Source organism: Amborella trichopoda, chromosome 12, assembly GCF_054954075.1.
Source record: "Amborella trichopoda isolate Santa Cruz 75 chromosome 12, AtrichopodaSantaCruz75HAP2 v2.0, whole genome shotgun sequence".
In the NCBI taxonomy this organism is placed as follows: Eukaryota; Viridiplantae; Streptophyta; class Magnoliopsida; order Amborellales; family Amborellaceae; genus Amborella; species Amborella trichopoda.
Window position 1 is genome coordinate 48,875,462 of NC_142347.1, and position 24,710 is coordinate 48,900,171.

The 24,710-nt window shown below is 32.5% G+C and overlaps 3 protein-coding genes across 14 annotated transcripts in view; 2 read left to right on the plus strand and 1 right to left on the minus strand.

The window, feature by feature from the left end:
- Positions 1–1,668: 1,668 nt before the first annotated feature.
- LOC18435668 (protein MANNAN SYNTHESIS-RELATED 1) lies at positions 1,669–7,719 on the plus strand. 2 transcript variants are annotated; one of them, XM_020667838.2, is made up of 6 exons: positions 1,669–2,169; positions 2,468–2,618; positions 3,130–3,200; positions 3,737–3,822; positions 5,786–6,374; positions 7,055–7,719. In XM_020667838.2, exons 1-6 carry the CDS (start codon positions 2,137–2,139, stop codon positions 7,328–7,330), a joined length of 1,206 nt encoding a protein of 401 aa, XP_020523497.2. In that variant the 5' UTR covers positions 1,669–2,136; the 3' UTR covers positions 7,331–7,719. The 2 variants fall into 2 exon arrangements, with proteins under 2 accessions (XP_020523497.2, XP_011623883.1); XM_011625581.3 differs by having other exon boundaries at positions 1,669–2,096.
- A 3,368-nt stretch (positions 7,720–11,087) lies between these two features.
- LOC18435669 (choline monooxygenase, putative (CMO-like)) lies at positions 11,088–17,407 on the plus strand. 2 transcript variants are annotated; one of them, XM_006845712.4, is made up of 10 exons: positions 11,088–11,399; positions 12,713–12,758; positions 12,992–13,127; positions 14,340–14,414; positions 14,511–14,723; positions 15,042–15,137; positions 15,428–15,549; positions 15,649–15,742; positions 16,499–16,549; positions 17,057–17,407. In XM_006845712.4, exons 1-10 carry the CDS (start codon positions 11,099–11,101, stop codon positions 17,189–17,191), a joined length of 1,269 nt encoding a protein of 422 aa, XP_006845775.1. In that variant the 5' UTR covers positions 11,088–11,098; the 3' UTR covers positions 17,192–17,407. The 2 variants fall into 2 exon arrangements, with proteins under 2 accessions (XP_006845775.1, XP_020523782.1); XM_020668123.2 differs by lacking the exon at positions 15,649–15,742.
- Positions 17,408–22,668: 5,261 nt separating this feature from the next.
- The window catches only part of ACA10 (autoinhibited Ca(2+)-ATPase 10), a 37,677-nt gene continuing 35,635 nt past the window's right edge, over positions 22,669–24,710 (minus strand). For all 10 annotated transcript variants that reach the window (XR_016045446.1, XR_016045444.1, XR_016045442.1 and 7 more), the window contains 2 exons: positions 24,240–24,349; positions 22,669–22,965 (listed from right to left, as the gene is read on the minus strand). Coding sequence is in view for 4 of the 10 variants with exons in the window: in XM_088853115.1 (XP_088709241.1) it covers positions 22,949–22,965; positions 24,240–24,349 (127 nt within the window). In the remaining 6 variants the exon portion in view is untranslated. The remainder of the gene's footprint in view (positions 22,966–24,239; positions 24,350–24,710) is intronic.

Below are 24,710 nucleotides of genomic sequence, written 5' to 3' on the forward strand. Positions count from 1 at the left end.
AAGAAGATTATCTATTCTATTCGTCATGATAAATATTGGGTTAATTCAATTTTCATCTTTTTAGAAAGGAATTGTCTATTCCATATACCCATAAACACTTGAAAAAATACACACCATATCAATAGCAGAAAACCAGAGAAAGTTTTAGGAGAATAGAAATAGAAATAAAAATTTCATAAAATTTAGGAGAATAGAAATAGAAATTTCATAAAACAAGAAAGAGCTATTGAACTTTCCAAAAAAATAAGATGATTATCTCTCTAAATCATAAGATGATTATCTATTATATTCGTCATGATAAGTATTGGGTAGGTGAATTCAATTTTCATCTTTTTAGAAAGGAATTGTCTATCCCATATACCCATAAACACTCGAAAAAATATACACCATATCAATGGCGGAGAACCTGATAAAGTTTTAGGAGAATAGAAATAGAAATAGAAATTTCATAAAATTTAGGAGAATAGAAATAGAAATAAAAATTTCATAAAACTGAAAAGAGATATTGAACTTTCCAAAAAAAATGAGATGATTATCTCTCTAAATCATAAGATGATTATCTATTCTATTCGTTATGATAAGTATTGGGTAGGTGAATTCAATTTTCATCTTCTTAGAAAGGAATTGTCTATCCCATATATCCATAAACACCCGAAAAAATGCACACCATATCAATAGCGGAGAACCAGAGAAAGTTTTAGGAGAATAGAAATTTCATAAAATTTAGGAGAATAGAAATAGAAATAGAAATTTCATAAAATAGGAAAGAGATATTGAACTTTCCAAAAAAATAAAACGATTCTCTCTAAATCATAAGATGATTATCTATTCTATTCGTCATGATAAGTATTGGGTAGGTGAATTCAATTTTCATCTTTTTAAAAAGGAATTGTCTATATCCCATATACCCATAAACACCCAAAAACCTATACACCATAACAGTTGCAGAGAACCGAAAAAAATTTTAAGAGAATAGACATCGAAATCAAAAATTTCATAAAATTTAGAAGAATAGAAATATAAATAGCAATAGGAATTTCATAAAACAAGAAAGAGTTATTGAACTTTCCGAAAAAATAAGATAATTATCTCTCTAAATCATAATATGATTATCTATTCTATTCGTCATGATAAGTATTAGAAAGGAATTGTCTATCCCATATACCCATAAACACTCGCAAAAATACTCACCCTATCAATAGCAGAGATATTTAGAAGAGTAGAAATAGAACTAGAAATTTCATAAAACAGGAAAGAAATATTGAACTTTCCAAAAATAATAATCAGAGTATATTAATAAGAAAGATTTTATCTCTTTCCAAATAAATAAACAGAGTATATTAATAGGAAAGATTTTTTGAAACGATTTTTTGAAAATTTGAAAAAATCACGTTTTAAACTTTTTCCTGAAAAAATTGCATATTTTTACCGATCTATTAAAAAAGTCCCAGATTAAATCATTTTTCAAAAAAAAAAAAAACGCGGCCTTTTAGAAAAAGTCGCCTTTAAATGGGCAACTTGCTAACTATGGTCGGACCTAATTTATCGGGTCCTAAAATTAGAACCATACCAGGGCCCGAATTCGGTTCTACGCGTTGAATTGTGCGTCTAGTCGAGTCTATTGCCCCCCAAATCAAAAGTGCGAAAAAGACCATTTTAACGCGAATCAAGGAGCTCTATCGTTTTCCTACTGAGGTGTCGATGCAATAAACAACTAAGGAAGCGAGTCCTACAATGACTCTGCAACCTGTAAAAGAACCATTTGAGCTAAAAATAAACGCATTTTAATGGAGAGTAAAATTAGGGTTTTTTTGGGTTTTCTGGGCTCCATTGAAGTGAGGTGTCACTTGTCCTGTACCATTTGTATAGCTGGTTAGAGAGAGAGAGAGTGTGTGGAGAGCGAGGTGTGATCTGGTTTAAAATGCCTGGATCTGGCTAGATAGAGAGAGTTTTAGAGAGAGAAAGAGGTGGGGTTTTGGTTTTGGGATTTGGAAATGGCTGTGGATCCGAGGCAGGTGGTGGGCGCTTTCTTGACGCTGTCCATGTTTGCAATGTTGGCGAATATGATAAAGAAAGATCATTTTGATACAATGGAGGTGAGTCTCTCTCTCTCTCTCTCTCATTCTATCTCTCTCTATGATGAAGAAAGAGAGTTTTGATAAAATGGAGGTGAGTATGTTTACTCTCTTTTGCACAATTGAGTGTGCAGGTCTATCTCTGCATAGTGGCACCTTCTCTCTCTCTAGAGTCTTTGAGTCTGGCTCAGTCTCTCTCTTTAGTACAGTTTGCCGCAGTGCACGCACGTACACAGTTACAATCAATTGTTGTCTCTCTCTCTATAACACATTTTACACAATTAAGGCTCTCTTTCTCTCTCTCTCTCTCTCTCTCTCTCTCTCTAAAAGAGGGGCATTTCCTTTCCATTACTGAGTTCTAAGGGGTTAAATTGATGTGTTTTCAAATTCAGGTGAAGCTACCAGGGACCTCAGGTGTGCACCTTGATGTGTTCCCTTCTGTTGCAGAGGGTAGAATAGAGACCATCCACACTGCAAATATTGTGAAAGGGCCATGGAAGCAAAGCAATTTTTTGAAGCCTTGTTGGACCAATCCTGGATCAAGTATTGTTTAGTTCATTTCCTTTTTTTATAATTTCATTTTTCAATTCATTTGAACCTCTTATTTTTTTAAATTTGAATGCAAATTTTACTACATAATTATTGTTTGTCTCCCCTATAAATTGATTAATTTTTTTTTAAGAGGATTCAAATTTCCTAGTATTTGAAGCTCATATTTGGAACTTGAGTGCATGTTTTATTAAGCTATGTTTCCCTCACACCCTCTCTTACTAAAAATTTATTGTTTATCTCTCTACAAATTGATAAGTTTTGCAGAGTTAATTTTCCTAGTAATTAAAGCTCATGTTTCGGAATTTGAACGAAAAATTTATTAAACTCTTTCTCTCTCTCTCTCTCTCTCTCTCTCTCTTAAAGGTATTGTTTCTTTCTTTATAAATTGATAATTTTTCCAGAAGAGCCAATTTTGCTACTATTTAAAGCTTATATTTTGGAATTTGAAAGCAATTTTTATTGAACTATACTTCTCTCTCTAACTCAATTCCTCTTTTCTCAGAAGAAGGAGATCAAGCAAAGGGTTTTATCACATTCTCTTTATCACATGGTCCACATTACCATGTCTCTCAGGTATCTCAATTGGGTTGCTTGCTGATTCCAATTTGATATTTTTTAGTAAAAATGACCTATACATCTACCAATAAAAAAGAGAAAAAATCAGACTCTATGGTGTAGCAAACTGTAAAGTCTATCACTGCCAGTCATGTATAAGTAGTTAACTTGCTTGGATATGATTTACTATTTGATAATGCAAATACTAGTCTCTTTTTTTTTTTGAGCAAATAATGCAAAGACTGTCATCGTTAGGCTCTAGTTAAAGTTTGCAAAGACTATCACCACAATCAAACAATGTTTTCTACTTGAATGAATTGCTCTGTTTTCCTTCTTTTTTTTTCCCTCTATATTTCTAGTAACATGGCTAAAGAGTACTAACCTTCCCCTTAATTTGTGTTTCCTTATTTATTTAGTAATTTGCAATTCAAAGCTTTGTATTCCTTTCTCCTACCTAGGATAATTTAAAGGTAGAATTGAAGCTTTGAGTTTTGGATTTAGAGTGAGGCGGGGATTGTCATCCACCTGTTAATTTGATTTTAATTCTTATCCAGGTTGCAGATGCAGTAGTCGTAGCTAGATATTTAGGTGCAACACTGGTAATACCTGACATTAAGGGGACGAAAACGGGGGACAAAAGGTAATTATCTTGATACACACTTAAGCTGTTCATTGAAGACTTATTTGATTGCTTTTTGTTATGGGGGTGAGATGATAGTGATAATCTGTGACTCTGACATGAGAGTATATATTGGTAAGTTTATTAGATTATATATAGGCTTTTTGTGTTTGTTGTGAGCCCTTAACGTATTGTATTGTTTTAAGCTAATTTAGCCAATTTATAAAATTTATAAAATTTTTAATGATGTAATTGGGATAATCAATTATACATTCTTCATATAATGCTCATGGTGTGGCTTAGATATATTTGAGAGTTTGGCTTCCGTAATCCTTTAGGATTACAGAATAAATGAAATCAGAATTCTTTGTCAATTATGCCAAGTTAAGATATGGACTTTGAATGTTTTTTATACTTTTTCTCAGGAATCAAGGATCTTCAGTCAATTTTTACTATAAAAAAACTTTCATATCATGGATATTGGTGATCTTGACTAGCTAAACATTCATGCACTTGGAAATGACATCGCAATATAGAGCTTTATGCCAGTCTTGATACTCTTCGGCTTCTTTTTGTAATTCTGTAACAGTGTCCATTTTATAGATGTTCAATTACTATCAGGAAAAAATAAAATACATTATAATCCTTTTATGTACATGACATTTTTTTTTCTCTTGGTTAGTAGAATGCACTATGCAGGTCCATGTCACTGCAGATATGCTTTTTCTTCTGCAGCAATGTTGCTCCTTGTTGCATCAAATCAATTCTGATCTTCATTGAACTATTTAATATTATACAAGGAAATTCTTGTAATTTGAACAAATTCACATCTGCCTACTTTGGATTCATTTGCCTTACTTTTAAGTCATGGCTATCTTTTTTGATATCATCAAAAGCCCCAATGATGACAGTATTTGATTCTCAAAATCGTCTCGTTGCAGTCTACGTCTTTCTCATTTGTTTCCGCCACTCTCAAAATAATTTTGAAGACAAAAGAAAATTATACACTGTAAAAGTAGGAACATGGCTGAAGTTACTAAAATTCCATAAAGACAATATCTCTATAAGAAGATTCACTAAACAATCCTCCCTTCTACCCAAAATTTTGATACAAGTAAGTAAGGGTATTTTATCTATTTAAAGCTAATGGTGAGCTGATGTCATAGCCATGGTAAACAAATCTATATGTGTTGGTCTATATATATGAGAGGAAGTGTGATTAAGGTTAACCTTTTTCTTTTCTTTTTCTTTTTTTAAGTATGATAATGCTAGCTGTAAGTCACTCAAAAGTATGAAAGATCCGACAAGTGGAGAACCAGACGATACCCTCTGGTCATAGTGAGTGTTTTTTCGGAATTGGTTCTTCTCATGGTCTTGAACCTTATATTTGTGATGGGGTGATGCCTACCTATTGTTAACATTTGAATCTATCTAGATTACTTTCAAGTCCATCTTGAATCATGATTGCTCTGCTGATGATAGAGAGTTTTAAATTGACAAGATATGACAGAACAAACCTGCAAATCTTAAGAATGAACTTGCAACATGCTAGTTGTATTCTTACGAAATGACTAGAGATCAAAAGAGAGAGAAGGTCCCTTGAGACATTTACCTAGTAACTTACTTCATTCGGGATACCTTAGCAAAATAAAAGTTCATCTGGAAACCATGCCAAAGATATCAGAAATTCATAATGCTTGCTTAGAATTTTGGTATGACAATATGACCTCTAGTGGTTAGAACATAGGTGGTTAATTTTTATAATCATCTCAGAATATTTATACCAATATTGATGGCTAGAAATCCAGAAAATGAAAACTTGGTAGCAATTTTGCATTATCATTTTTGTGCACCAATTTATCTTGAAGTTTGGATGGAACTCATTTCCAGCGCATACTTCTCCTGCCTATTAAAATTAAAAGCTTTTCCATTTTTTTTCTCTCCATTAGGTTGCTGTTCTCAGATTTCTGCTTTTTTCTCACAGGAAGTTTGAAGAAATCTACAATGTTGATAAGTTCATGAAGAGCCTGAACGGTGTAGTTAAGATTGTGAGAGAAGCACCGAATGAATTAAGAACAGTAAAACCAGCACCCGTGAAGGTCCCCAGTCAAGTGACTGAAGACTACATTTCTGAACACATTGAACCAATATTCAGAATGAAGGGAAATCTGAGACTAAAAACTTTCTTCCCTGCTGTTAATATGAAAATAAGAGAGAAGAGGAGTGATATGGATTCAGTGAGGTGTCTTGGAATGTTCGGGTCTCTCGAATTGAAGCCTGAGATTCAAGAAGTGGTAGACATGATGGTCCAAAGACTAAGAACTCTAAGTCGTTCTTCGAATGGTAATTTCATTGCAGTAGATTTGAGTATTGAATTGCTGCAACAAAAGAGTTGTCAAGTTAGTCAAAACGATAACTTGGCAGGAAGGAAAAGGTGTTATACCCCAGGAGAAGTTGGCACTTTCTTAAGGCAAATTGGCTTCCAAAGTGAAACAGTTATCTATTTAACTCAGTCTGGATGGCATGAGAGTCTGAGTACCCTGAAAGAAATATTTCCAAAGATTTATACCAAGGTGTGTTGAAAATATTTCTTTTTTCTGCTATTTGAATTCTTCTATCCTGTATTATTATCATTTGTATTACAACTCTTGCTTTTCATGGCATAAATATTATGGAAACACTTCTGTTTTTATTTTTATTTTCTGAAGAAAACCATGCATATACCTCTTACCCATAGTGGTTGGCTTTTATTCACATGATGAAAGGAGCAATTGGATATTCCTAGTTACCTCCAATCTTCCAACTCTATTCTTATAAATCATTTCCCTAGAAAACCAATTTTTTAACTGATGGTTTGGAAATCCTTCCTAGCTTGATAACTGATTTTTCAGAAAGTGTTTTGTTAAAAGATTGTGCAACTAAATAAGGAAACCCCTGTCCTCAATCTCACTTTGCCTTCCCAAACAATGAATAAATGCTCCCTAGATTTAGCTAATTTCCACTGAAATTCAGGTATAATGTCGGTATACGGATGTTTGCATATTTTTCTTACGTACGGGTCATAAGTGACTGTCAATCAAAATTTGGCTTGTATTCATCTGAAACTTTTGCCCATGGCTTCATGTTTGTGTCAATTGCTCCTAAAGAAAAGCAGCTTTGTTGGAAAGTCGGATGTTCTTGTTCTCACTCTGATTTTTCCATTCCTTTGTCCATAACCATCTGAAGAGGTTACAATTCCCTTTCATTTTTGCAGGAAAACATCATCCCTGCAGAGAAAAAGGACAAGTTCCTCAAATCAGGAAGCCCAGGTTTGGAGAAAGCCCTCGACTTCCATATTTGCTCGAGAAGCGACGTCTTTGTCCCTGCCATTTCTGGTTTATTTTATGCCAATGTTGCAGGCCAGAGAATACCTTATGGAAAAACTCAGATTCTGGTACCAAATGGATCCTCCACTTCTACCTCGGCCACGGATTATTTGTCGGCTTTTGTATCCCAAAAGAGTCACCTCGCTTACTCATGTTTCTGCTAAAATCATCGACAAACATAGTGGCGTTTCTCTCATGGTTAATTCTTTAGAAACATGGGCTTCAGCCTTTTCCTTTTCTTTCTCTTTGAGTGTGAAACACTGGGTTTTAGGGACCGTTATTCAAATTCAACATGGTCCACGGACCCCAAGTCAAGCTTTGAGTGTGCAGAAAAATGATATACAAAAGAGTTCATATTGTACTGCCAGTTTGTGAAAAACAAATCAGTATTTTTTTTTATTATTTCTTTTTAGAAAGTTCATAAGAAGTCAAATAAGTTGTAATTGTGTGTGTTATACTGTACCAACAGTCTATGAATGTTGCTGTAATATGTAACATCTGAGCAGGATCTTCACATTTCATTTGCCTCTCATAATGAAGAATTCATTATAAACATTGTTATTTTTCTTGTTCTTTTTGTTTGTGAGATTGTTTACAATGAGTCTGGTATCTTTTATAGACAAAGGTCATAAACACTTCAAGCTGCCGGATGTAAAATCGAATGGTTGGGATGTCGTTTCTCTGCACGAAGTTTGAGAAATATTTTTCTAAACTGGAGCATGATAATGGTACAACCCATGCGGCCCAATTTCACAAATGGCTGGGGATGATTTTGGCCTTTTCATGTTATACTAAATGGTCGTACTGTGGGCTTTTTCCTTTGGACTTTGGAGCACTCCACAAAATTGAGCCAAGTTCATGAGTGGGTCTTCAAGTTTAGGTGATCTTATTCTTGATTTTAATGAATTTATAGGGTTAAAATCATAAATAGTTATAATTTTTGTGCCATTTTTTAGTAATTGAGCCAAATTTGTGAAGGAAAATTGTTCCATGCGGGCTGGACCGCATGACTACATATGCGATCCAAAAAGTGTAAAGCATCCATCTTAAAGATCGATGCAAGTAGGTGTTCCATCTAAAAATAATGGAAACTAATAGTCCAAATGTTTTCTTATTAGAATAATTATTTTTAGTCTTTAAAAATTAAGTCCAAAAATCCATCTCAAAAATAGATTTATTAATAGGCCCGCATTTTTATATATGTAGGCTTGACCGCATAGAAACCGGGGCCATTTGTGAAAGGTGTGGTGTCCTTCGATTTTTTCCCAAACGGTTTGAATACTATTATTTAGTTTTCTAGCACACCCACCTTCCTAACTACCAGATATGACAATGGACGGTTGATTCACCCACTCAAAGTCCATTAAAATTTAATCGACTTTGAGCAGAGGCAGAGCATGCCCCAACTGTCTATTGTTGATATTTGGCAGTTAAGTGAGTGCTATGAAACTCTAGGAAACGCAAATGGTAGCATGGCATACAAAACTTTTTAAATGGTCTTAATTATATTTCATATATACTTTTTTTTCTTTTTTTTTTTTTTTTGGGTATAGTTTGTTTCAAATATACTTCATGCATTGCATGCTATGATACCATGTGTATAGAGCGAAGCCTTTCCAATGGTATAAATTTTTTATGTTGGGTGATTTATTCAATGTACAATAGCTGTTACATTCAGATAGTTGTTAAATAGTTGTCAATGTGTCGACAACAATGTCACATATTACTATCAATTATTATTTTTATTGCAAATAAATTATTGTATGATATAACTTTTGGGCCGTTTTCAAATATGACTATCTAGCCTTGTGCATGTATACCAATTAATGCTTAACATTATTTTTAACTCATTGCCAAAAGCTCTCCTTTGCTAGTCACACATTGCATGTTAACCCGGAAAAGGATTATATAAAGTTGCAACTTTACTTGTAAAGTAAAGTTGTAGTAATATACATCGTCCACACTATCTAAACAATATAAATTTGATATTATTTTAAAAGATGTGGTACGTTTTAATGTTTTGAAAGACGTTTTAAATCTACACTATACAATTAAAATTGATAGTACAAAGTATCACAATTTACTTTTACGAAAAAAAGTTGCCAACTTATATGGACCGCACCATGTATGTAGCAACATTTGACTAATTTTCTACTTAGCTGGTAATTAATGTATGAAAATGTCTAAAACAATGAGGATTATGATTAGATACTTTATTATATAAAGTTAACTATTTAAAGGAAATAAATACTTTATTGTAAATCTTTTTTGTGTGTGTTAGAGACTGTTAACCTAATTTTATCAGGGGATAAATATCCATAAAGATACCTATCCGTATTGATATGTCATACATATCCAAATGCTAACATAGACAAGCTTCTTTTGTAATTGAGGCACCTTTCTTTTGATTTTTTTCCTTTTGAAACAAAAAAAAACTAATGTGGTCCCCTTGGACTGGTTACCCTCTGAGCTGGTAATAAAGTATTATGATACTTCATCATGAACATCCATTTTGCAATAGACAAGTTTATTGTTTTATAATTCAAGCACTTTTTTTACTTTTATCCTTCTTAAAGGGGTAAGGTATTTGAGCAATAACGTTGGGCCATTTTTAAATGCCAATCGTTCATATTAAAATCCTTAAATTTCGGTTATCTAACTAGAAATATATCACTCGTAACTTATTCCCTAGTTTAACTTTCTAATGTCAAACAACCTTTCATGATCAACTAATTTATCTAAAAAAGTGGTCATTTTGAAAAGATAATTTAAGTCGAGTACCATTTCAAGTATTTTGTGCAAACATCCAAAATGCTTTTATTTTTTTTTGGGTTTAGAGTCTTGATCATGCAAAAGTGATTTTGATAAGGGCGTGGTTTTGTAAAGAGCAACAATCAAAAGTAAAGCACAACTTCAAATGGTGTCGAGAAATGTTGGTTTTAATATTGAAAATCTTTTTAATAGCCTTAAAATAGATTTTCATCTTTGATCATAAAATTTAAAACTTCAAGCAGATATATGGAAACTTGAAAATTTTGAAAATTGATGTTAAAAAAATACATTACAAGATGTACTATTTCTAAAACATGAAATCCATTTTTTTCTCATGTTCATGTATATTGACGTCGAGATGATCGATTTGAAGATATTTGAGATCAAAACCTCTTCTAGCAGAAGTTTTGAGGTGGGCTTTAATTTGATTGTTTTGAGCTTTGGCTCTATGTAAACCTTTTCCTTATGATAATTTAGCGTCAATTAAGTAGGCTGAGCCAAATGATAAGAACATAATATATTATTTTCATTGAAAAAGATATATATATGTCATATGACTCAAGTAGCTCGAGTGAAATATCAAAACTTTTCTTTGAGTTTCAAACCTAGAATATGAACTATTCTCTCTTTCTTTTCTTTTTTCTTTTTTTCTTTTTTGAAAGTTAACAAGATTTCATTGAGATAATAGAATATATATAATATTCTCATCAGAGAATTTTGATATTTATTTGGAATCGAGAAAAGTGTGCATGGAAGTTCATAGATATAAAAGTAGTACATCTTGTAACAAGTCATCTGGATCAATTTTTTGAAAGTTTATATGGATCTACTCGGTCTTAATTAAATTTTAAATTTATAATTAATACTAAGGGAAAAATTTATATAGAGCCGAGGCTCTAAACAATCAAATAAGACCCTATCTCAAAAATTTCACTAGAAGAGGTTGTTTTGATGCCCAAATATCCTCAAATTAATCATCTCGACATCAAGATACATGGACATGAGAAAAAAATGGATTTCAAATTTTGAAAATAGTTTATTTTTTAATGCATTTTTAGACCGTCAATTTTCAAGTTTTCACTTGAAAATTTTGAACAGTGATGTAAATCTTCGGTTGGACTTAAAAGCTGAGAGTCCCGCAAGCTCAACAGAGCGTCTTAATGGAGGTTTTGAGGTCGTCGATTCTTGGTTCGCAGCAACTGTTCCCTCCATTGAAACTGTATTCTTTTAAAACCAGATTTTCTCTCTCTAAATTGATCCCTTTTTCTTCTTCTCTCTCTTCTTCCTCCTCTCTCTCTTCATTGAGAGAAGATAGAGGCAAGTTTCGCTCTTTAATTGAATCTTTTGACCCTAAGACTCCATTAGAAGAGGCCTTCACTCCACCAAGCTCATGGTACACTGATCCTTCATTTTATGCCCTAGAATTGGAGAAGGTTTTTTACAAAGGATGGCAAGCAGTAGGTATAATCCTTTTGACTTTCAGCTCATTTCTCTCTCTCTCTTATCCAGCTGTCTTGTCTGGTGAGAAGTTTCAGATATTTTCCATATATTTTTCCATATTTAGCTGTTCTCAGTCTTTGAAATTACGTCGGGAAAGTATTGTTCCTTTTCAACTGAACCTCTTTTTTTTCGTGTGAATGATTACTATCATTGGAGATTTAATGAAATTCATGGCCGAAGTATAAGGACTTTGATATTTGTTGTTGGACCATTCGAGGCCCAAATTTTAGTTGAAGAATATCATAAATTTATTGGCCTTCGATAAGTTTGTTGCTTAGTCTTTTATTTTTCTCTATTTTCATTAATTTTTTGGACTAATTTGAAGTCTATTTGATATGAATTACTTTCTTTTTTCCTCAGTTTCCTCGGTTCTCTTTTGGATATTGCAAAAATTAAATGATTACCGAGGTTTTTTAGCATGGTGAAAATCGCGTGGGTGTATGCTATTGTCATCTGAGCTTTACTCTGATAGGTGGCATTAACTTAATTGCTGTTTCTTTGATGTTCAAAACCCATTTGTTGGATTTTCATTTACTTGGTTTGTTTCCTCATGCAATGCATATCAGTGAATTCTCATAATCAATCAAGCTAGAGCATCTTGCCATCATTTGGTATGCCTATACTTTTCTCTTTTGAATATTTGGTAAGTTCTAACATTCTAATAATAATAATGATATAAGTAACTATTTAAAGAAGAACAGGAATTGTTGTTTGGATATTGATCTCATAATTTGAAGTTTTTACATGTTCATTTTCCTAATTCTTGGGTAAGTTGGTTGTTAATCTCGTAAAATGAGGTCCTCATTTTGAATATGTGTTGCAATGCGTTGATGCAAGTTATCATTTATTTGTTTGACGTCCTTGAGTTCTTGGTCATACTGGAGCCTAATTCTTTTCCTTTTGTTTTTTTCTTCTCAATATCTTGGGGATTTGGTTTTCATATCCTTGCTGTTCTCTTTTTCCGTGTTTTCATACATTGCTATTGTCTGCTGTTCCAATTACTGAGTAGAGATACTTGCATGAAGGAGTTTTCTAAGTTGTTTTTCCCACCTTTAAGTTCCTAAATTTCTTTACCAATCATATTATTTATAACTCATCTCAGTAATTTTCATCTGCTAGAGTTTCTGTAGGGAATTTCCTTCGTTCCACGTATTCTGATCATGCGGAAAGTCTACAAAAGGCTACTGTCAAATGAGGTTAAGATGGTGAATCATGGTGGAACCCTTTTGATAAATCACATGCCTCTGAGTAACATTATTTTCTGTCTTTTGTAGGCTATGTTGAACAAGTCAAGAGTAGCCATGATTTCTTCACTGGAAGGTATTTTCAATCTTTATCAACCAGAATTGAAGAAGCTATATCATAGAGTTCGTCGAAGATGACTATGGCACTAATTATCCTTGTGAAATAGCGCTGAATTTGGTTTTGGTAGAATTATAGCCAATTTAACACTTAAGTTTGTTTATCTTGTTGTTGTGTATTTGGAATATTTAAAACCACATTTTTTTTAATTTATTTTTTATTCTATGATAACTAATCAGATATTAAAGCAGATTGGGAAGTGTACAATTTGTGATCTGTCGAGATGCAAATGGAGACCTTCGTGCTTTCCACAATGTGTGTCGCCATCATGCTTCTCTTCTTGCTTCAGGCTGTGGTCAAAAGTCTTGCTTTGTCTGCCCTTATCATGTGAGTGATGATGATGCTTTTTAGTGAAATATCATTTTTATAACTCAGTTACAGGTTCACTCATGTGTGCTTCATGAGTTTGAATTCCTTGTATCATTGTTTATGTTGGCACTTGTAAAAATCAATTAGGCCTAGCAATGTAGTGCATGGGTCCATACCTTCTTAGAAAACTATGTTTGCTATATCACCCATTATATGTTTAGCTTTGCAACCATTCACATCTGAAGAGGCTGATCACCTGATGATACAACCATGTTTTGTATCTTTTTTTTTATCTTTAAAGAGCCAACTGATGCTGGTGCATGGAATAAAATTCTAATTTGGGTGTGTGCATATTTGCTTGCCAGAATAAGACGGCAATCATCAGTAATTGCCATGCAAGCTTATACAAAACTTATTTTCATATGTTATTATCTAGGAGGGTTATATGTAACAAGTATTTGAGGAAATAGATTTGGGATTTGAATCTAAACCAATATTCTGCTATGAAGAACGATGCTAAATAAAGATGTGAATGTCATGATCACTTCGTAGTATGATGCTTCCATCATAATATTAGTTACATGTTCTCCCCTTCCATGTAATAGATGAAATTTAATTGTTTATTTTTTTATTTTCGTGGATGTGTCTATTTATCGTAAGTGATAAAATGTTTGGATTCAGCACCTTGTCATGTATATTTTAGAGTCTTTTTGCAAAGCCCACACCAGCGAAATCAAGTTTTACCCATAGCATCCATTCACATATGAAGGCCATGGGCACTTAACTTACAACTTGAACTCTACTTCATCCCCCTCATTCCTTCACCTCATACATACTTTGGGGCATTTGAAGCTTCCATTTTGGGTATGGTTCCCTGTAAGAATGCTATCTGCAAATGTTAACCTCTCAATTCCGACCACCCTCAGAGGGGAATGGACCCACCACATCAGTTTTGTTGCCTCTGCTAGGATTACAAAGCCGTCGTTGTTGCCAAACACAGATCTCTAGAACCAACTGTCCTTCATATGACAGTACTGCATCTTCATATATTTATCCAAAAAAATAGCGTCTCTATATATTTATAAAAAAAATGACATGAAAAAAAAGTTCATGCATTACTTGTATTTTAAATAAATATCATTGAAAGTCAGGGCAAACAAATGAGATATTAATGTAACCGTGTTCCTACATGATGAATTTTACTTTGGATGGTGACGCATATTTTCGCAGGCATGGACCTATGGGTTGGATGGTAGACTACTCAAGGCTACTCGAATTTCTGGGATTCAGAAATTCAATGTACATGTGAGTAATGATTTTTAAGGCCGTAAGATTTCATGTTTTCAATATGTTATACCTCATGGTTCCTTTATGACTTGTTTTTATTGCCTTTGTGAATAGGATTATGGGCTTCAACCTATAAATGTGGCTACTTTGGGGCCATTTGTACTGATAAATATGGATAGTAGTAATACGAATTCAGCAAATGAGAACTGCAAAAGAGTGGCAGAGGAATGGCTTGGCAGTTGCTCAGAGATTTTGAGCACCAATGGGGTTGACCTTTCGCTCCCCCATGTTGCTAGACGCGAATATTCCATCAACTGTAACTGGAAGGTTTGACTAGATTCTGAACATTTATATTCAGAACAATATATTGCTTTGTTTAACATGCATCACTCTGGTCTTATTTCGCAATCTTTTCCTGAATCTTTTGGTTTTAAAGAAAAAATAAACCATCCTTTTCTGGCTAATCAGTGGCAAGTTTGTTTTTGTCATCTGCAGATCTTATTATATCTTGGGACTGTTTTCTTTCTATATAACATATTTTATATAAAAATATGCATAATTTAAAACCAAAATACCATAGCAAATAATAATTTGTTGCCAATACATTCATAATATCTTTTGCTTCCTTGCTCATACCTCATGCAGGTATTCTGTGACAATTACTTGGATGGGGGATACCATGTTCCATATGCTCATGCAGCTCTTGCATCTGGTCTCAATCTCCAGACATACTCCATAGATGTATGCCATTTACCTAATGATATTTTGCTAATATGACTAGTTGATTTTTACATCATTAAAGTTTGTTTCTTTTTTGGCATGCATCAAGGCATGACAATGAGTTGATAACATTAACTTATCCGGTTGCTATGGGAATTCTCATCACAGACCACACTGTATGTTTTATATGAATTCTGATATTCATTCCGAAATTTCAAATAAACTTGTTTATATTACTGATCTATATACTAGTGGTTTCATATGATGACTGATCTTTCTATTTACCTAGCTAAGGATTATTGCTTGTTCAGATTTTTGAGAAGGTTAGCATTCAGACATGCGAAGGTATACAAGAGGGAAGCAAAAAGGATTTTGATAGACTTGGATCAAAAGCAATGTATGCTTTCATTTACCCAAACTTTATGATCAACAGGTAATCGCCTCAATATTCTCCGTTTCTATGCTGTATCCCATTACATTCTATGATCCATTTTATTGAATCTTATGCATTTTTTTGTTCTCTTATTGGTAGGTATGGACCATGGATGGATACAAATCTAGTCCTACCATTGGGATTCGATAAATGTCAAGTCATATTTGACTACTTCTTAGATTGTTCATTAAAGGCAAGACTTAGGTTTCACTTTCATCTAAGATGATCAAAATTGCACATGGAAAATTTGCATCTAGAACATCTCCCAAATAGTGAGAATGGAAACTATATACCTGGATTCTCAGCCATTCTAAGCACTTCTTATTAATTTTATTACAAGGATTGGTGTATTTGGTGGGTGGTCATTATGCCTCGATGCTTAGGAAACTATTATTTTTCAAGTAGTGATCTTGGAATGACCATCTCTAGAAATACCCTGATACTTCACTATGGCTAATGTAACAGTATAAATACAGTGCAAATTTTTAACTGGTATTGGATACTCTTAGGACACTTATGAATATCGAATCTTGTAAACTTAGGAAATCTTATATATATATATATATATATAATATAACTTTATGTATGTATACTAATACAATATATTTGAAGTATAATATATCCAATATGTACAATATTAATACGTTAAATTATATCAAAGATATAATTTTACAAGTGGTACACTTACAACATCGATTGAAGTTTTACAAGAATGATTGAGGTAATGTGGTCTTATGTTATTTTAGTTCTCTTTTTTTGTTCCATTTTCCCAATTATGAAGCAATTCAATCTAGTATCGGTTTGATTTTCATAAGCTATTAGTATCCAATGCAAGAAGTAATGGCACTGTAAATTTGGTCATAATAAAAGCCTCATGATAGGGCATTTTGTTGGTGGATTTCCCATATTTAGCCATTGATTCTTGATACTACATTTTTCCTATGCCCAGGATGACAAAGCTTTTATTGAAAGAAGCCTAGAGGAAAGTGAGAGAGTGCAGGTACCTCCAATGCACAAAAGTTTGGATTCACTTTGTTTCATGGAAAGTATACTCATAGACAATATCAATATGATGTATTTTCCCGGGTAATTTATGTGCATGGGGACTGATCTGACACCTTGCATCGAGATCAAATGGCTAGCAACAAGCTGATGACAATGTTAAGGGCTAGCGCTACTTGTTCCTATCAAGCCTCAAGTAATGCGCGACATTATTGTCGGCTTGTTACTAGGATTGTCAGTCCCGGGCTCATAAAAACATAAAAAACTCGCTCTACTTTTCCTTTGCTTGCAATAAAAGCGAGCTTCTATGCATCTCCACACATGGAATTTATATATATCATGAAACATATAGCCGTTTGCTATCACATATTAATTATAGCTTGACAAAAACCAGTTAAGCCTTTAGACATAAATTATGTTGTTGGGGACTCGAGACGTTTCCCTTTTAGTATCTTCACAAGTTATGATTTTGACTAATGAGTGATGAGACCAAGTGTATGATTAGATGGAAGACATCATACTGTGTGAAGGAGTTCAAAAGGGCCTTGAATCACCAGCATATTGCAGTGGTCGCTACGCACCCACAGTTGAGCATGCCATGCGCCATTTTCATTGCTGCCTCCACCAAAACCTTATATGAATATATTTTCCCATGAGACTTTTTTTCTTTTTTTTTTTGGAGCCAAGTCAAGATACATATTTACATGGATTTTCCTTTTTTCTTTCTTTTTTTGTGCCGAAGACAAGGTACATATTTTTTTGCATTGATATGTAAAACTATATGCATGATTGCTGTCAACAAACTTGTTAGAAGTAAAGTACACCTCATAAATCCACCTTAAAAGGTTCTTTCAAAGTCGAAAAATCCTACATTGATCAATCTCTAACTTGAGATGTATGGATATGGAAAAAAAACGATTTCAAATTTTAAAATAGTGCATTTGATAACATATTATCTAGGCCATTCATTTTCAAAAAATTTAAGTGTCTATAGATCTACTCAATTTGTATCATTTTTGGAGTTTTAAATTTCATAATTTGATTTGAAAATGGACTTTTAGGTCATCATAAGGGTTTCTGGCAGTAGAATGGAATCTTTTAGTAAGCTTTAGAGGTCCTTTACGATTGACACTCTATACAAGCCACCCCCTTTTCTTATTTCTAGAACTTAATTAATCTTAGTAGAAGAAAAAAAAAAAAAAACATAAATGCATGTTTGTTTGATACTTCAAGGTGAAAAGAGTATGATTCATATGGTCCTGATGACAACATGACCTTGTGGGTTACATTGGTCTATCAAAAGGTGTGGTTTCTATAATGTTGCAACTTTAAACAATCAAATTAAGGAGTACCTCCAAATTTTATTATAAAGGGACCTAAAACAATCAAATCAAAGTGTACCTCTAAATTTTATTATAAACATAATTTTGTTGTAAAATAGGTGATAAAATGATAGTAGATTTAGGTGGGCTGATTATGTGGGACCGGTCAAGAACAACATTTGTTCGGAGGTGTTAGTTCAAGTAGGATTTAAAAAGGCAAGGGGTAGGTTCAAAAGGATGTAGTTGGAAGTAGTTCGAAAGATATAAAAACTTATGACCTCATTGTGGGTATGACTTTTAATGTAGTATAATGATAGATCAGGATTCGTGTACTTGACTTTAATTAATTGGGAAAATGTTATGATGGTGATTTTGGTGAAAAAAATTCTTCAGATTGTTTGAGAATTTATTTTCTATCTCTAATTACAAAATCTTAAACTCCAAAAATGGTTCTATTCAAGTCAATCTATAAATAATTGAAAATCTTGAAAATGGACGGTCTATATAATGTATTTCAAGATGTACTATTTTTAATACTTTAATTTTTTTTCTTTTCATATTCATGCGTTTCGATATTGAGATGATTCGTTAAAGGGTTTCTAACATCAAAACAACTTTTTATGATGGATTTTTTAGGTGCATTTTAATTCTGTATTTAAAAATTGCGACCTTGTATAAACAAATTTCCTATATCAAATGCAATGTATGGTGATGATGAAGAAACAACAATGCGTGTAAATAAATTGATGGAAGTTTCATGGGGTCCACTTTGTCGCTGGATGATGTTATCATGAGAACATGGATCATATTATACAGGCCCTCTAGAAGTGTTTCCTACTTTAAAAAATTTATGTAAAGTTACACTATAAAAGTAATAGTAAGCTGTCAATAATATACTAGGAACCATTGTTTCAAAGTTAGAAAACCTTCTGATTGATCATCGGTATAAGGGAAAATTAAATAAATTGAAATCTTAAAAATAGTTCATCAAGTTATTTGAATTATCTATTTTCAAGATTTTTTAGTGTTTATTGATATGTTTAATTTAAATTGCTTTTAAAATTTTAGATTTTGTAATAATAGTGGAAGATGGATTTTCATGCTAGTGGAAGGTTCCCATTGAAACTATATCTTTCAATAAAATTTAGCTGAGCGCCTTACTTCTATAAGGTGGTCACCTTATGTATCTCTCTCTGTTTTTAATCCTCATTGGATAGTGTTATAAATAAAAGTTCTTAGCATTTGTCAAAAAAAAAAAAATGGTCACCTTATATAAGCCTCTTCCTTATATTAATCTACTAAAATACTTAAGAACATTGTTTCAATGAGTCCATGTAGAAATGAGTCACCTCTTAAGAATCTATTTTTGAGATTGATTTTTGGACTCAATTTTTAATGAACGACAATATCTAATATGGAGATTATGCATATAAAGATAAATTGATTTTAAAACTTAAAAATAGTAATTTTATAAACAAAAAAAATTAGACTGTTAGATTCAATTGTTTTTAGATGGACCACCCATTTGTGTCCATCTTTAAGATGGATGCTCTATACCTCCGACGCAAATGTTGAAATGCTTTCCCCAATGCAATGCATGGAACAATTTTTTAACATTTAATGCCAAATTTTGAAAGCCAAAAGATATTATACTCTTGCATGAGTATATTGTTTATTTGCTAACCCAGTTAAAACCCAGTCTAGAATTAATTTTAGGACCTCAAATTTGAGGATGTAACATCTTCAACCCATATATTAACCTCAATAAAAAAACATTTCCAAATTGTACCATCTATGTACTTAAAAAAAATAATGTCATGCTATTAAATAGAGGCCATCTAATTTTTAGATGGTGAATAAGTGTTAGAAAACTCAAATTTCAAAAACAAATTTTCTGAGAATAACCCTTCCGTCTTTCTGAAGATTTAGATTGAAAAAAATCCTCTTGTGACTGGGGTAGAAGAGTATACGTGCCCATTTTGAATTAAGTTACCATAGAGAAAAGAGGAAGTGATTAAAAAACAGGTGACTTAGGCTCGGAATTGCCGAATCACTCAAAATCGGACCCTCTGATGGTCTTGACTCACTAGAATTGAGATCCTTGATTTCAATCTAAACTGACCTGTTTTTTTTTTTTTGTTGAACTTTGCTTTCTTAGCCCTAGTAGAGTGGCCATGACTAGCTTTTTTATTTTTGGAAAATGGTTTGATAGGGCTACAGCCCTGTCAAAATAAGTAAATCTTCCTTTTATAACTTATAAAAAATTGCAAGTCATGTATTGGAAAATGATCATCTCAAATTGAAAATTATGGTTGTGAAAAAAAAAAAAAGATTTCAAGCTCTAAAAATAGTGTATATTGTAACAAATTATCTAGACTAAACTATGGTTGTGAAAAAAAAAAAAGATTTCAAGCTCTAAAAATAGTGTATATCGTAACAAATTATCTAGACTATCCATTTTGTTTTAAAAATAGGTGTTTATCATTTTTTGAGTTTCAAATTTTATTGTTGGTGTTGGAAATTAATTTTAAAGCAATTATAAAGATTTTTATTGCCGAAAATACTTTCTAGAAGAGGATTTAAGGTGAGGCTTGACTTGGTTTTTGGATAGCCTAAGCCTTATGGAAACCTCATCCTTTATTTTATTTTATTTTTTGTCAAAAGACCTTCTTGCAAGAACATTTCCTCTATTCGCCTCTCTAGGAGTATTGGAGTGTTCTTTCAACCCTAGAGGTTGACAATATAACTTCTTCAACCTAGATGCTGACCTAAAAAAATAAAATAAAAGGAGAAGTATCTTATGAGGTCGGGAGTGCAATCCTATATTCGTGCCCCTTGCATAAAACATCTACCTTAAAAATGGATTTAAACCGGTGGTTCCTCAAAAACAAAACAAAAGGAAAAGAAAATCCAATGTTCTAATCTTTTTTAAAAAATTATCAATTTTAGTTTGAAAATTTATTTATTTCGACGTATTAATGATCTTGATGTAAGACTCTTAGAAAATAAAGTCCAAAACCCATCTAAAAAATAAAAAATAGATTATAAAGAGGGGAGGAGTATCTGTAATGCAATGTGTAACGTGGCTCTCTCTCTCTCTTCTCCCTCTAAGTTTTATTTTATTTTGATATTTAAAAATAAGGGTGCAGTTAGAATGCGGATGCATCCGTAGCTGTAGAGGTGGGGTGCACCTTCAAATTTTATCATGGTATACAACTTTGATGTAAAATGTTCTTAGGATTATCTCAAAATCTATTTTTATATCTAATTATAAAATTTTAAATTTTAGAAATGGTTAAAATCAAGTAGATCTATAAACATATAAAAATCTTGAAAATGGACGGTGTAGATAATATGTTATAAAATGCACTATTTCTGAGACTTAAAATCATTTTATTTTTCATGGTCATACATCTCGATGTTGAGATGATCAATCAAAGGTTTTTTCAACATTAAAACTACCATTTCTGATAAATTTTTGAGGTGCATCCATAATTCTACATTATAACATTGCATCCTTATATAAACCTTTTCCTAAAAATAATCTCATATTTATATTTTACACTCGAGGTCCTATTTTTTGATAATATAATGTATTGTAAATTAGAAAAAGTTTATATCAACCTTAAAATGTAGAATTAAAGATGCACATCAAAAATCCATCGAAAAATGTTGTTTAAATGTTGGAAAGACCTCTAAGTGATCATCTCAACATCGAGATGTATGTATATGAAAAAATAAAAATTTTGAGTCCCATAAATAATACATCTTGCAATACATTATCTAGAAATTTGGAAGTGCACTATTGTAGAAAGTTGCAACCTTATAGAAACCACACCCTTGTAAATTTATAGAGTAACGATCCGATGAGACCCTCCTAAACTCATATGTATAAGACTCAGATCACTATTAAATTTAACACAGATCTCCCAAACATAATTTTTTTTAGATGTTTGTACTAAATTTAATGATGATCCTTTAATATCCTGCACACGTAAATATGAAAGGGTCTCGTAGGATCATTACTCAAATTTATATCATTATCTTTAGATTTGGTATCAGCTCGTGCGTACCTATACTCACCTTTATGCAGTTATAAAATAATGTTAAAAAATTAAGTTGAGACAAATAAAAACACCAAACTATCCCCAAATAGTATAAAGGCATTTTGATAATTCTATTTCTTTTAAATTATTTTTAATAGTTTTAATAAATGAAAAATAATAAAAAGTATGGACATGCCAAATTTGAACATAAAAATAATAATTAAAATACACTATTATGTTCTATAAAAAGGATTTCATGGTAAAATATGAAACATAAGATGCTGTTTTTAAAACTTAAAAATAAAACAAGATTATATGTAAATTTCACCGCATATAACACAATGTACAATTTCGTACACAATTTCTCAACACATTGTGTATTGTAGCGGTCTCTCTCTCTCTAGCTTACTAAACAATGTGTATTCATAGCACACATTCTCTCAAGCTTACTAAGAACCTCCAATGTGGTACTCTCTCTAAAACTCAACGCAATGTGCATTGGGGCTCTCTCTCAAAGTCACTAACGCAACGTGCATTCTCTCTCTCTCTCTCTCTCTCTCTCTCTCTCTCTCTCTCTCTCTCTCTGTAACTCTCTCTGTAATGTGTCTACATTTGAGCATTTAGTTCTCACTTCAAAATCCAAACCACAAAAGCCTTATTAAACCCCTGCCACCATCACATGTGTCAACCCAATAACTATATAATTCTCGACGAAAAGTTGACAAATCAAAATTTAAGGGGAAAAGAAATAAAAAAAATCTGAAATCCATTTACATTTATGAGAAAATATCTATACATCTTGAGTTAGAGTAAGCAGAAATTAGTGGATGGCGTGTTGAACTTCAATCACGGGATGATGTTAAGCAAGAAAAAGAAAACAGTTTCTATAATAAACATAAAATGCACTCACTTCAAACATAAAAGGCAGTCACACAAGAACCACCACCAGAAGACCACAGAAGCCCAATCCTTCTCTACTCGACACAATCTCATGTGAAAAGGACTTCAGTGTAAGCCACCATCCGGCCTTCAGTTCTCTCCATGTGCTGAACAACAGAGTCAAAATCGTGAGATGCAGTATTTAAAAACCAGCCGATGCAGATTGGGAATCAGCCCTCTCTAAAACCCCCTTTCATAATTTTTTTTTTTTTTCCTTTATTTTAAAAGCTTATCCTATCGCTTTCTTAAATCCCCACCAAATCCACCCCAACTAATCCCTATTTTAATTTTTTATTTTTAATATTTTTCTGGATTGACAATCTGAAACAGATTTGCGGGGTGGACGATCCACCACAGTGTTTCGGAATTAGAATAAGATGCATAAAAAGTAAATAATATAAGGGAATTATAATATTATATCAAAGTAAGTATAGATTAAAGGGAAAATGACCTCTACCCCCTCGCAATTTCCATCTCTATTAACCCTTTGCGTTCACCAAAATCCCTTGTAGCCCCTCATGTATAAAATTTTGAGACCTTTAGCCCCCCAATTATGTTTTTCTTTGTCCATTTTACAAATTTGATCTTTTTTTTTTATACAAAATGCTAAACCCACACATTAGTTATCTATATTTTTTTTTGTGACTTGATATACAAATTGCATTGATCATAATAACAATAATGATAATTATTATTATAATAATGATAATAACAACAACAATATATTAATTGTTAAATAATTCATCTCCTATAGGTATTTTGATAAATTAATTTAATAAATGAATAGATAATAATAATAATTTATTAACAATAATAATTACGATCTTGATTAATCATTTTTCAAGTTCAAAAGATATTGATGCAATTGTAAAATAGGTCATAATATTAAAAAAAATAAAAGTCTAAATTTGTAGAGTGGGGTCCACGGAGGTAAGATTGGTTTTGGGCAAAGAGAAGAGAAAGTGAATGGAGTTGACTGATGGATGGTTGTGGCATTTTGTAAGAAAAAAAGATCTAAGTTGTAAAAAGAACAAAGAATAACATAATTGCGGGGACAAATAGTCTCAAAGTTTTAAACTTGAGGGGGTACATGGGATTTTGATGAACTCAAGGGGCTAATAGGGATGGAAATTTGGGGGAAGGAGGTAGATATCATTGTCCCTAGATAAAAATTGTTCTTATAATCAAGAAAAACTTATCAAAATACACCTAAAATATCAACTATTGTAACATATGATCAATGTACTTTTATGAGATTTTTGAAATTGAACAAAAAAATTCAATTGTTAGATAAGTTCATCTCATAGTTATTTTTTATAAATTTCTCTATCATCCTTAAATTAGAGAACTGTGAAAGGTTAGGCATCACAAGAATGAATACCAGATGATGGTGAAAGCGCATCTAGCGGAGTGTGTTGCTTCTTGCGAATATACTCCCCAATTGGTCTTGCAGGAACTGGAATCACCTTTATAATGAAAGCCAGGGGCCAACTAAGGAAGAAATGATACCGACTTAGTTGTATACGAGGGGAGAGAAAAAGAGAGAGAGAGAGAGAGAGAGAGAGAGAGAGGAACTATTCAAGAACCATCCATTGTTAACTTTTGCAGACATACATGCGAGAACGCTCATTGGAAGTCATGGCAGGTAAAATGAACTTCATGTTATTTTTCTCAAAAAGCAATGGCAGCTTCACTCTCTTAACAAACCTAAGAAAATAAGAAGAAAAAAACTCGGGCTGAAATTTTCTTTTTTGCGGCCCCCAAAAGAGCATTAGAAGATTCGGGATTTAGAACTTCAATGAGTTTTTTCATCATATCCAAAAACTTTAAGATTCAACCATTTTCCATACGG

What these genes read in the sequence shown, in the direction of transcription:
- LOC18435668 (XM_011625581.3), top strand. Translation starts at nt 1,995, where the DNA reads ATGGCTGTGGATCCGAGGCAGGTGGTGGGCGCTTTCTTGACGCTGTCC. An exon ending in TTGGACCAATCCTGGATCAA is followed by an intron (nt 2,619 to 3,129) that starts GTATTGTTTAGT and finishes CTCTTTTCTCAG; the next exon opens with AAGAAGGAGATCAAGCAAAG. An exon ending in ACGAAAACGGGGGACAAAAG is followed by an intron (nt 3,823 to 5,785) that starts GTAATTATCTTG and finishes TTTTTCTCACAG; the next exon opens with GAAGTTTGAAGAAATCTACA.
- LOC18435669 (XM_006845712.4), top strand. Translation starts at nt 11,099, where the DNA reads ATGGAGGTTTTGAGGTCGTCGATTCTTGGTTCGCAGCAACTGTTCCCT. An exon ending in CCATCAACTGTAACTGGAAG is followed by an intron (nt 14,724 to 15,041) that starts GTTTGACTAGAT and finishes TACCTCATGCAG; the next exon opens with GTATTCTGTGACAATTACTT. An exon ending in CCAAACTTTATGATCAACAG is followed by an intron (nt 15,550 to 15,648) that starts GTAATCGCCTCA and finishes TCTTATTGGTAG; the next exon opens with GTATGGACCATGGATGGATA.